At 38.8% G+C, this 13,138-nt stretch overlaps 1 protein-coding gene across 3 annotated transcripts in view; it reads left to right on the top strand.

The window, feature by feature from the left end:
* The window catches only part of Fggy (FGGY carbohydrate kinase domain containing), a 363,024-nt gene that overhangs the window by 30,931 nt on the left and 318,955 nt on the right, over positions 1–13,138 (top strand). For all 3 annotated transcript variants that reach the window (XM_013022325.1, XM_013022324.1, XM_013022326.1), the window contains exons 3-4: positions 884–995; positions 4,273–4,424. In XM_013022325.1, coding sequence (XP_012877779.1) covers positions 884–995; positions 4,273–4,424 — 264 coding nt within the window. The remainder of the gene's footprint in view (positions 1–883; positions 996–4,272; positions 4,425–13,138) is intronic.

Below are 13,138 nucleotides of genomic sequence, written 5' to 3'. Positions count from 1 at the left end.
TAGAATTAGTTTTTGGTTTGTTTATCTCAACTGTTTTATGTATAAATTTGACTTTTCAAGAAAAATATGCTTCACAGTTTGCCATCTGGCTTTGATCAGTTTCCCACAGCCCCAAAGCAATTGTTTCTGATAACTTTGTCCACATTTATAGTTTTATTTTGCTGACGATTTGATGACCTCATCATTCCACTATATGCAGAAGTTGGTCTGCCACCTTTATTTAAGTTTCTGTATAGAACCCCATCTTATGGATGTGCTATAGTTTATTTAACAGAAATAGTTTTTGATATTTTTAAAATATATTCTCAGCTGTGTTGCTATACGTTTACTTACTTAGTAATATTTTGCTAAGATAGTTTCCTGGAAGTGGGTTTGCTAGGCCAAAAGGTATGCATATATGTAATTTTAATAGATACTATAAATTATTTTCAAAAGCTGTATTCAATAATTTCATTGCTACGATAATGTTAAAAAAGGTCCACTTTCCCATTTCTTGTCATTACTATCGTCTGTTGTTAATCCTTAATGGTTTTACCAATTAAAAAGCAAAATCTGATATTTTTATTGTATTTTTTATCTCATTATAGCGAGCTAGAAGTATTTTTAGATACTATGATCATTTCTTTTTACTTACTAAGTGACTTTTCATGCATTTTGCTTAATTTCTAATTTGGTTGATTGTCCCTTTTCTCATTAATTAAAAAGATATGTTGAAATCTTTGTGATATTAAACTTTTATCTGACTTAGGATGCAAATAACTTTTTTTGCATTGTGTCACTCATTTTCTTCTCATCCTAAATTGTTTTCAAGATTTTAAAAGCTGGGTAGTGTAATTATGTTTCGCTTTGTGTCATATAACTTGTATTTTTTTTTTTGAAACAGAAAGTTATACAAGGAATGGACATAAACCGAATTCGTGGACTTGGGTTTGATGCCACATGTTCCCTGGTTGTCTTGGATACGCACTTTTGTCCTTTACCAGTAAATAATGAAGGTAGGACCATTTTTCCTTTCCTGAGTGGTGGGAGATGGGCTGGGGCGGTCTTGGCTGATGAGTTCAAAGGGCCCAGATGAGATTTGGAAGTGAAGTGTAGAGTCCAGATACGATATCCCAGAGGTTAAAATACTTCCTAGTTGGTGAGACAAAGGACACGGGGTAACCAGTGCAACAGCGATATTCACAAGGCAGTATGGTGGAAATAATCTGTACAACTCAGGGAGGGGGAAAAAAAGGATGTAGGGAAAGTGGGAGAAAAACAAGGGACGGGGTAATAAGTTTGACAAGAAATGTACTTATTACCTTACTTATATAACTATAACCCCTCTATACATTACCTTGATAATAAAAATAATTTTTTAGAAAAAGACTTCATAGTAAACAGCATTGGGGGATGGGGCCTGGAAAAGACTTGGTTGTGTAAAACCTGAGAGTAATAGTGGAGAGCCTGGTGAAGGCAAGACACTGAGTCATTAACTCCAAGTGAGTGGCCTTGAAACAGATTTGTGGTTTGGATGTTTTCTTGGGAAGGCAATATCAGTATTTGTGGTCGCTTTGTACATAAAGCTCTTATACCATGTTCATTTAAGTGGATGAGCCAAGTCCATGTAAAAGATACAGGGCAAAACAGGACCATGAATCACACAGAAACTGGAAACAGATGGCCTCTCTATTCTCAATAGCCATTCCTTAAGACATGGGCCAAGTCTGAGAAAAACGATAGCACGTGTGAAGATGCACTCTTACTGATATTTGATCCTGCAAGACATCAGGGAGTGGTGGAGACTGTGATATACTGGAAATCCCATGTTCTGCCTAAGGAGGAGTGGCTCCAGGCATTGTCTCGCAGCAGTTGCAAAGATAGCCATTCTAAGCAAGTTTGGGGCTGGATTCTTGCTAAGAACTCTCAGTGGTGGCCAGTGCTATAGAGGCACTGTTCTTAGTCTCTTTGCTAAAGTAAGATATATTATGACACACTGGAATTGAAGTCAGATACGGCAGGGTTTTGGTTCTACTGTTGCTGAGCTACAACACCCTAGGTGGGTCAATTCACTTCTACGTGTGTCTCAGTTTTCTCCAATGAAAGATTGGAATACAGAAACTGTGGCTTTACAGTAAGGAGTGAACACTTACACTTAAAAACTCGGGAAAATTTCTCATGTAGATTGGAAACACTTTCAGTTAAAGGAATGTGTTCTGTTCACTTTTGTGGACCTACTATGTGGCATGTGAGTCAGGCGCAAGTGGCTCACGTCACCTAGCTATTTAGGAGTCTGAGATCCAAATGAGGATCATGGTTCAAAGCCAGTCTAGATAGGAAAGTCTGTGAGACTCTTATCTCCAACTAACCACAAGAAAAGCCAGAAGTGGACCTGCGCCTCAAGTGGTAGAGGGCAAGTCTTGAGAAAAATTGCTCAGGGACAGTACCCAGCCCCTGAGTTCAAACCCCAGGACCCCAACACACAGACACAGACACGACACACAGACACAGACACGACACACACACACACACACACAAATGATATGTGCTGAAAATGATACAGATTGATGAGTAACTAGAGTCCCATAATACATACAAAGATGCACATTCATGTGCACACTCACTCAATCCCCTCCCCTTTTCTTGACACCATTATTAACTCCTATTGTGTGCCAAGCTCTATGTTACAAGGTACTAAGGGTTCAGAAATGCATCCAAATGGCCTATGTCTCTAGTGGACCACTCATGAGAGCTGAGAGTTGGGAATTGATCATGATTCAGGACTCTGCTCAGTGAGTATTCTACTTAGGAGTAGTAGCAAGTACTCTAGTTAGGAGTATGGCGGGCACACTGACATCTCAGGAAGGCAGATTATACTTCCTCCATTAGTTTTATTTAAGTAAAGACTGGATAACTATCTGATAGGGATGCTGTAGAGAAAGTTTCATTTGGGGTTGGAACTTCAGACGTTAAGAGTCCATGCTGTTCTGATCTGCTAAAATATATGGTTTCTTTTTAACCTGTCTGTGCATTAGTATCAGCTGAAGATCTTTTTAGGAAATTAACGTTCATGAGGCTTACTCCTCCACCCTCCAGATGCCTGAACTGAACTGATTTGTGTTCGCTTGGCTTGGGGTTGGACTAGGGTATCAGAATTTAAAAAGTTTCCTCAGAAATTCTGGTATGTGGATTGCCTTTGGGCACAGATGAATGGACAGATAAAATACTGGGAACCCACACTTGACGTGGAGAGAGAGTGTTGTTAACCTGCCTAAATGCACACATATCCTCTCTGGCTGCCATCTTTTTTTTCTCACTGAAGGTGGAATCGCTACCTTTTAACAGGTGCTCTATTAAAAGGGGAGCTAGGTTTCCATTCTAATTAAAAGTGCTGAAATATCTCTGTCCTACCTATAAGGTTAAAATGTACCCATTCATCAGCCATATACAGCTGCAGGTGCCCCTTACCAGCTTCTTTCTGTCAACAGATTATATTAAGGTTAGATTTTTATCTGAGGTAGATTATCATAGGTGTGGAAATGAAATTAGATTTTAAAAGTGGTTTCCAGTTTCTTGGCAGGGACTAACTCCTGGTTGCTTAGCTGGAGTAATTGTGAGAAGCAGAGAGTGGGGTTAGGAAGATGATCAGTAACGCCCATCCCCACTAACACCAAACCCACATGACTGCCAAAAGTGCTACCATCTTTAGATGCCAACCAAAAAGTTAAAAACCAAAGCAAATTAAGCATTATCACTTAAGATCACTTATTATTGTGTGACAGACAGAATAATCTCATTGTCGGCCTCTTCTTTGATCCTTCTTGCTTTGAATGTCAGAAAGGCCCCACGTGCTGGTGAATATGGTGACTTTCCCCCGCACAGTCCTCTATGCTCAGAACCCAGTACTAGTTTCATCATTCCACCAAGGGAGTTCTTGGAGAATAGGGACCAAGGTGATGAATAGGAAGGACTTGGGAAGAAATTAGGATCTGGGCTGTTCTGTGCAACAGAAATCTAGTGTTTAGATATTTATTAGTAATTTTGTGTTTTAGCATTGACTTTTAACCCAGGGCCTGTGGTCAAGGAATACATCACTAGAAAGGAACTGCAACATTTGGATGCAGACTACTCATAGCCTTACTGGTGTTCTTTCACCTTATTTATTGTTCCTAGGTGAAGTAAGTGACAGTACAAGTTGTACAGTGCATTGTCTTAAGAACTTGTAATTGGCCTTTTGAGCTAGAAGAAAAAGAATACATCTCTGTTCTCATCTCCCTGTTGTTTTTATTCTAGGGGATTCTCATCGAAATGTCATCATGTGGCTGGACCACCGAGCAGTCAATCAGGTTGGCAGGATCAACAAGACAAAACACAGTGTCCTCCAGTATGTGGGGGGTGTGATGTCTGTGGAAATGCAGGCCCCCAAACTCCTGTGGTTGAAAGAGGTGAGCACCAGGGTGAGCAGAGGGCACTAATGATGTAGAAGGTTCCATGTGTCCCAGAATCCTAATTCACCCCTAAAGTCTGTCATGTTTTCCCCACCTCTTAAGAAAGTTGATTCCATCTTACTGATTATTTGAATCACTCCTCGTTTTATAAGCTTTATTAATGCCAGGCCCTGTGCTAAGTGTTTTATGCAACTATCCAGTAAAATAGTTTGCTTATTTTTCTCATCTCTCACTCCTTACTTCTTTTCTTCCTTTCTTTCCACAGGATACTGCTGTGTAGTCCAGGGTAGACTTGAACTTGGGATTCTCCCTCAGCCTGTGTCCTCAGTGGTGGGGTTACAGGAGTGGCCTCTATCTTCCTCTCTCCTCTCTCTCTTTCCTTCCTTCCTTTCTTTCTTTCTTTTTTTCTCTCTCTTTCTTTTTTTCTTTTTCTCTCTTTCTTTCTCTCTCTCTTTCTCTTTTTCTTTCTCTCTTTCTCTCTCCCATTCTTTCTCTTCCTTTTTCTTCTTTTTCAAGGGAAAGTGTCTCTGTTTTGTAGACAAGAAACTAAAGCTCATTGAAGGAAAATAACTCAACGTTAAGTGATATAAGAAGTATGTCAGAGAGCAGAGATTTGAACCTAGGACTAGCTGGCTCCAAAATCAATTCTTTTCGTAGTATCTAACACTCTGCTTAAGTTGAGAGAGGTTAATTACCATCCCAATTAGAAAGTGGCAGGGCTGGGATTTAAGTCTAGCTTTTCTGACCAGAGTTTTCTTTTTCTACATACTTTTAGCCCTCAAATGATTAATCTTTGGCCCTGTTGACATTTTAAGATATCTCTTTCTCATTTTACCTGCCCCCGAGTTTCCACATCCTTGAGTGATATGGTGATTGCTGGTCAAAGCTCTTGCAGGTGATTCCCATTTCCAGATGTTAGGACTCCTTTATGAAGTGTGGAGAATGGTGATGTCAGCTTAATGGTTCCCATTAGAGATGGATGTGTGAGAAAGCTCAAGTCCTTTGGGAACCTTGGGACTTGAAAACCCTTTAGGTGGTCTGAGGAACAGAGAATCCATCTAATGAACAGGACCCAATGTGATTCATTTACTGGCTCTGGGGTTTCAGATGGGCTGAATCATCAGTTATTCAGCCTGTCTATGGAGGTGGAGGACTTAAGGGTACCTGGGAAGGTGCCCCAGGATTTTTCACCATGGAGGAGGAAGGAGGAAAAAGAGAGCTTCATTAATCAAAGCAGCCTGGGCTTATTATCTATCTTGTAAGTCTTAATCTGTAGAAAGGCTTCTGTGGCTGATGAGTTTGGAGTCAGCCATCTTAGGAGTTAAGGGTTTTAAGAATCTAATTCTGACATTGCTCTTAACAGTGGTGTGTTTTAGGCCAAACACTTTTTTTTTTAATCTCAGGCTTTATTTTTCCATCTAAAAACTTCTAGTTAAGAGTCGGCTCAGATTAGTTTGAAAAATCTGAAGGAAAGAAATTAGAATACAGACTACTCTGCACAGTCTTCCAGGTTCCGCTGTTTTCTTTTTTTTTAATAGGAATTGATTGACTTAGTTCCCATAAAGTCTGTCTGTGGACAGCACAGGGCACTGAAGCTGAGAAAGAGGGCATCTGACTCATCTAGATGCAGAACAAGAATTGAAATCCTTCATCCTGGTTGTCAATATGCACATCTACACATACATACACATATATGTACATATGTACATAGCATATACACACACATATATATATATATATTTATATATGTATGTATGTGTTTGAAAGGGCCATAATGAAACCTATTCTTTTGTAAAAGTAATATATATTAGTAAAGAAAAATATAAGACCAAAGGGTTAGCACTGTGCTAGTAATTTTTAATCCTCTTTTTTTTTTTTGATCATGTGCTTGAACTCTGGGCCTGGGTGCTGTCCCTCAGCTCTTCAGCTCAGGGCTAGCACTTTACCATTTGAGCCACTGCGCCATTTCTGGTTTTCTGAGTGGTTTATTGGAGATAAGAGTCTCATGGACTTTTCTGCCCAGGCTGGCTTTGAACTGCGGTCCTCAGATCTTAACCATCTGAGTAGCTAGGATTACAGGTGTGAGCTAATGGTGCCTGGCTAATCCTCTTTTTATATTGTAAAAGAACAGAAAAAAAACACCTTATGTTTTTGTTTCACACATTCTGGGAAAAATATTATTTGCATAACTTATTCTTTAATCAGTTTATTAGTATGTTTTAAGTTTTACCTTTATTTAAATGAAAATAATCTTCATTGTCAGTAATGTACAGAAGTGCCACTCAAATATGTTCAGTAGTCTAATATTTAACCATCAGGTATAATTATAGTACTTGAGAGTAAGCTGCAGTTTCTAGGAATTTAGAATCTGGGCACAACTTAGCTGGAAATTTCTGGTTTATATAGTAACAGTTATAGCCAGGCTGTTGTTTCTGGGTCAGGTCTAAAGACATGATTAAAGGAGCATATTTAGAGTTTTGTTTTTTAAGTGTAATTTGTAGTATAGAAATAAACGCTTGTATGTTGGGGGATGGGGAATAAACCCTACCTACCATGCTTTAGATCCTAGCTTGTTCCATGACGTAATACAGTCCATCATCTTTCAATCCCTCCATAAAATTGTTTGGGAGTAGGAATAGGAACAAGGCAGTGGTGTCCTCTTAGCATATCTTCTATATGCTTTTGTTTTTCTTCTTCATAGTGGACAACACCACTGGAAGAAATGGGTTAGATGTATCCCTTTTGATAGTAACACAGACAGGGGAGGAGTTATGCTGAATTAGACAAAAAATATTAGCATAATCATGGATTCATTTCAGAGCTATGTCCGTTCCTGCTGTGTGGCCAGCTTGGGTATATGTCTCAGGAGATCTTCCTGCACCTCCAGCACGACATTTTCAGACACTTACCACCTTCACTCAAGAACAATCTATGCTAAATGAAGTCTGGGGAAAATAATTCATTTCTAGATTACATGACAGTATTTGTGATCTCCTAAGAGAAACTCCTATTAATTTATTTATTAATAAGGCACTAAACATTTCCTTTTTTAATATATACTTTATTGTTAAGATACTGTACAGAGGGGTTACAGTTACATGAATAAGGTAATGAGAACATTTCCTATTGAGCATTGTTACCCCCTCCTTTGTTTTTCCCCCTCCATCCCTTCTCTCCCCCCTCCTAACTCTTCCTCTCCCTGCCCCTCCCACCAAAGCTGTAAAGTTCATTTTCAACATGCTGTCTTGTACATCTCATTGTTACAAAGGGTCAACCTGTAACCTTGTTTCAGCATTTTGTTATTTCCCTTCCCCTCCCCAAATTAGAAAAATGTATATACAAGATGCAGGGCACTGAAATCAAATACAGTGAAAACAGGGTTATACCACGGGGGAAGAACATACAAAAGAAACAAACAAAAAAAGAAATCACACAGATTTCTTCAAGTGCTTGAAGGTGAGCCTTGAATTCACATTTTTGTTTTCTTTTGCTTTGTTTGGTAAGCTTGTACAGGAATTCCTGCTTAGAATCTTTTTGGTGTCTGATTACACATTCAGAATTCTTTCTAAAATCAGCTTTAGCATTTCCTGAAAGCCTGACTGGGTTGGCCCATAGAGGGTCCCAAAGCTTAATGTGTAAATGAATCACCTGGAGATCTTGTTAAACTACCTACTTGGATTCAGTAGTCCTTGGGCTATGACTGAGAATTTTGAGAATTTTCATTTCTAACACTTAGGCAAGTGATGTTGATTTTGCTGGACTGAGGATTTATAGAACCACTTTTCATTCTAAAGGCTCTGCCCCTTTACCCTGAAGAAAAGCATCCATTTGTAGGGAATCCTGGCACTTTCTTTTTGACAGGTTGATGGGAAATGGAAGAAAGCTAGATAGTTTCAGAAGAACTATTCAGGTGCACACTCAAAAACATAAGTTCCTGTGTTCTAAGTTCATTGAGCTATTATTTGTTTACTCTTCTTTGACTTCTTAATTTAGAAATCCTAGCAGCAGATGCTATGATCCAGCAGCTATGATTGGTACCAATGTACTGAGGATGAAAAGGACTTGGGATTACTCTAGATGGGATTATTACAATAAAGTTTTATTGGTACATAGCTACACTTACTCATTTCTGTATTGCCTATGGCTGCTTTTGCATTATAATGGCAGCTAAGAGGAGCCAGAGATTTGGGGCCTGCAAAACAGAAAATCTGATCCTTAAGAAACTCTTCCTTTTCCTCAGAATGTTATTTTCTCTTCTCTCCATTGGTGTTTTGTTCACCCATCATTTAGATCTCAGCTTTATTGATTTCTTTATAAAAAAAACTTTCTTGACTCTTGAGTCAGAATTCACTTATCACATTGTATCTTTCATACTTTTTTTCTTTTCTGTGCCCATAATGGAACTTGAACTCAGGACTGGGAACTGCCCTTGAGATTTTTTTGCTCAAGCCTAGAGTTCTACCACTTGAGCTGAAGGCTCCACTTCCAGCTTTTTAGTAGTTAATGAACATTACTGCCCTGGCTGGCATGATCAAGATCTCAGCCCCTTAGTAGTTAGGGTTACACACTTGAGTCACCAGCTACCAGCATTGTTTTATATACTGTGATGTCAATGCATATAATTTATGTAAGTCTAACCCCCTCTAACCATTGTAATCTACAAACAAATGGAGACCATATTCATTTAGTTTCTTCTAGGATCCCAAACCTTAATTAAATAAGCTGGGCTTTTTTTTTTTTTTTTGGCACTAGTACTGGGGCTTGAACTCAGGAAAACATGCTCAGGTTTTTCACTCAAGGTTAATATTCTACCATTTGAACCATACCTTCACTTCTGTACTTCTGGCTTTTACTGATGAATTGGAGGCATGAATCTCCAATGAATCTCTCTGGACTTATAGCCCAGCTTGGCTTTGAACCTGGATTCTCAGATCTCAACCTCCCAAGTAGCTAGGATTGTAGGTGTGAACTTCTCCTAGCCCAGCTCTGAACACATTAAAAAATAATAATTTGACCTGACAGGGGGCTGGTATAATGTTCCAGGTGAGAACTAATGAGACCTCAATGTGTAGGGTGGAGAAAAGAAGAGTCCCAGAAATTTTAAAGGGCCAGTTGAGACTGATTGCCTGTGAGGGCTGAGGTGGGTGAAGTCAAAGCTGCCCACTCAACTCAGTGTTGCTGTCATTCATGTGCTCCTTGTCCTGAGCCTAGAATCCGATGTGGAGAAGTTTGGGCTTCCCAGAAGACAGAACAGAGATACTAGGATCACTGTAGCTCTTGGGTATAGTCATTTGGGTCCTACTCTTGCAATATGGAATTTTAATCATGTCCTTTATATTTAAGGTTTATGTGTTTTAGGTTGACATATGTCTTCTTAATAAGAATTGTCAGATAAAAGGAAAAATGCCATTTGAATTTTTTATAACCCCCAGCAGTCTGGCTTTTCCATTTGGTCTCAATGATTCTGACTCTCAACTTAATGAAGGCCAAATGTAAATTAAGTTCTGTCAGGCTGGAGCAGCTGGAGTTGCCTATCTTTATAAACTCAAAACATTGTAAGGGAACAAGGTACAGACTGGGCAAGGTCATCAAAGTTAACTGGCTGATGTGGGTTCTGACAGCTGAATGTTAATGGAAGATAATTAATGGGGCTTGTAGGGGCTATATGTGGAGTTATTCCAATCTGACTTTTAACTTGTTTCCTTTTTCTTCTATTGTCAGCAGAGAAGAAAATGAATCGTATCTGTCCCTCACCTCCCCGTCCATGTCCTTCTGCTTCTATTTGTCTGAGGACACAGAAGCCAGCCTGTGTCTCTGATCTGTTCTAATGTGCCTTTTCTTGTAAATGTGCAGCCTTTTGACAATAGCTCAAGTAGCTAGTTTGGATGCCTAGAGAGGAGGAAGTCTGGTGACTTCCTGCGTGCTCTCGTGAGTGTTTTCCAGTAGAAAGCATTGCAAACCCTGCTAGACATCAGAAAGCCTAACTCTTAAGCCTTCCTCTTCTAGTCCATTCTGTAAAATAAGAGACTTGGATGGCTTATTTTCAATGCCTTGTCTGGCATTTTATGTTCATTCTTATTAATGTATAATAGCATATTTTCTCTATATTAAGGTTTATTCTAATTTTAAAACTTTATGAAAATTAAACAATGTAAGTACCTTTCTTTGAAATGCCAATCTTTTTTTTAAGTAAATATGGCAGAAACTATAGAATCTCTCTTAGTTGGTTGATCTGTCTTTAAATTTCATGGGCATATCTCATTTTACTTATGTGTAAGTACTGGAACAAATACAGTGCACTGAAGAACCTTGGGAGATATAATGCAGTTTTTAAAATTTAATTTAATTTTATTGTAAAGGTGATTTACAGAGGGGTTATACTTATATAAGTAAGGTAATGAGTACATTTCTTTTAAAACATTGGTACCCATTTTTTCACTTTTCTCCCACTATCCTTTCCCTCCCTCCCAATCCCACCCCCACAAAATTGTAAAGTTCATTTCCAACATGGTGTCTTGTGAGTATCACTGTTGCATTGATTCACCATTTTGTTATTCTCCTTCCTCTCCCCAAATCAGATAAATGTATGTATAAGACACAGGGTACCAGAATCAAAAACAGTGATGAAAGAAAGAAGGAAAGAAAGAAAGAAAAGAAGGAAGGAAGGAAGGAAGGAAGGAAGGAAGGAAGGAAGGAAGGAAGGAAAGAAGGAAAGAAGGAAAAGGAAGGGAGGGAGGGAGGGAGGAAGGAAGGAAGGAAGGAAGGAAGGAAGGAAGGAAGGAAGGAAGGAACAAACGAACCTGGTACAGTACATTAAGACAACAACTTCAATAACAACCATAAAACCCTCCTGTTTCCATATCTTGGAGTTCATTTTGATTAGCATCATTTTATATGATCATAGGTCCATAGCTATTGAGCTATTGTGCTCATCTGCTACGACTATCCTAGACACATACTAATTATTATTATAAATGAGGGAAACCATAGAGCCTCTGTTTCTTTGGGTCTGACTTACTTCACTTAATAAGATTTTTTCCAAGTCTTTCCATTTCCTTATGAATGGGCGATGTTGTTCTTTCTGACTGAAGCATAGAAGTCGTGTGTGTGTGTGTGTGTGTGTGTGTGTGTGTGTGTGTGTGTGTGTGTGTGTATCATCTTCTGATCCAGTCATCTACTGAGGGACATCTGGGTTGGTTCCATATCTTAGCAATGGTAAATAATTGATTAACATCATTTTATATGGCCATATGTACGTCTTGTGATCCTCTGCTAAGACTATGACAAATACTAAATATTACATATGAAGGGAACGCTGGAGCCTTTGTTTCTTTGAGTTTGGCTTATTTCACTTAATATTATTTTTTCCAAGTCTTTAGTTCTATAACATCTTCATACATGTCTAGGATTTGAAGTTGTATATACTGCATTTAAATCTTCCATTATCCATCAGCAGTTATGAGAACATGGACAAACTCAGTCTGAATCAGTCTGCTGAACTGTAATGATGCCAGTATTGGCACTGTGAAATTGCTGAAATTTGGCAAGGTGTTTATAAAGTAGTCTATATAGTAAATATTACCACAGTATTTTAACTTTCAGTGAGACTGTTTTAAAATGCTGCCTTCCTCTTCCTCCTGCGTTATTTCTTCTTCCTGCTTTATTTCCTCCTTCTCCTCCTTCTCCTTCCTCCTTCTCCATTTTTGTGGCCAGTTTATATCACATAGTAAAATGCCTTCAAAGTCATCACTCCCGAGACACATCCGAATTTTCTTCATTTAAAAGTTTTAGGATGTGGTATAGCTCAGTAGTGGAGTGCTTCCTTAGTATTTTTTAGGGGACACTACTGGTGTTTCAACTCAGGACCTCTTAAGCCATGCTTTAGCTCTTTCTGTCTTGGCTGCTTGAATCACATCTCCACTTCTGGCTTTTTGGTTGTTCACTGGAGATGAGTCTCATGGACTTTCTTGCTCCAGTTGGCTTTAAACTGTGATCCTCAGATCTCAGTCTCCTGAGTGTCTAGGATTACAGGTGTGAGCCAGTGGTACCTGGCTCTCTTGGTTACTTTTGAGATAGTCTCACTTTTTGCTGCATTGGTTTGGACTGTGATCCACCTATTTGTAATTCCTATGTTGTAACTGGGATGACAAGTACATGTGGCAATGCTCAGCTTTTTATTGATTCAGATAGGGTACTCATGAACACATGGTAGCTTTAAACTACTATCTTCTCAATCTGTACCTCTCAAGTAGCTTGGATTATAAACATGAGCCACCATGCTTGGCTTCTCTAGCATTTTTGCAGTTCTGTGTATGATAGTATTACAAAAGGAAAAAGAAAAGAAAAGAATTCAATAGCATTCCATCCATTGTATGTACAGTACACACTTTACACATGGATTCATTATTGAGATATACTTGAGTTTACTCTGTCTTTCAGTTCTTATGAACGATGCTTCTATGAACATGTGTTTACAAGCATGTCTCCAGTCTCTGCTTTGTTTCTTTTGCCTATGGTAGTAGAGTTGTTCAATCTGACATATCTATGTTAAGCTTCTTGAAGAACCTCCATAGTACTTTTCAGTGCTGCACAATTTTATATTTCCACCCACACAGAACAAGGGTTTCCATTTTCCCATTTTCATGCCACCTTTGATTATCTCCTGTTGTTGTTTTCATAATAGCCATCCTAGTCCATGAGAATGATATTTC

This window comes from Dipodomys ordii, unplaced genomic scaffold, assembly GCF_000151885.1.
Source record: "Dipodomys ordii isolate 6190 unplaced genomic scaffold, Dord_2.0 Scaffold61, whole genome shotgun sequence".
NCBI lineage: Eukaryota > Metazoa > Chordata > Mammalia > Rodentia > Heteromyidae > Dipodomys > Dipodomys ordii.
The sequence above is the reverse complement of the archived record's forward strand: the minus strand, read 5'-3'. Positions and strand labels throughout refer to the sequence as shown.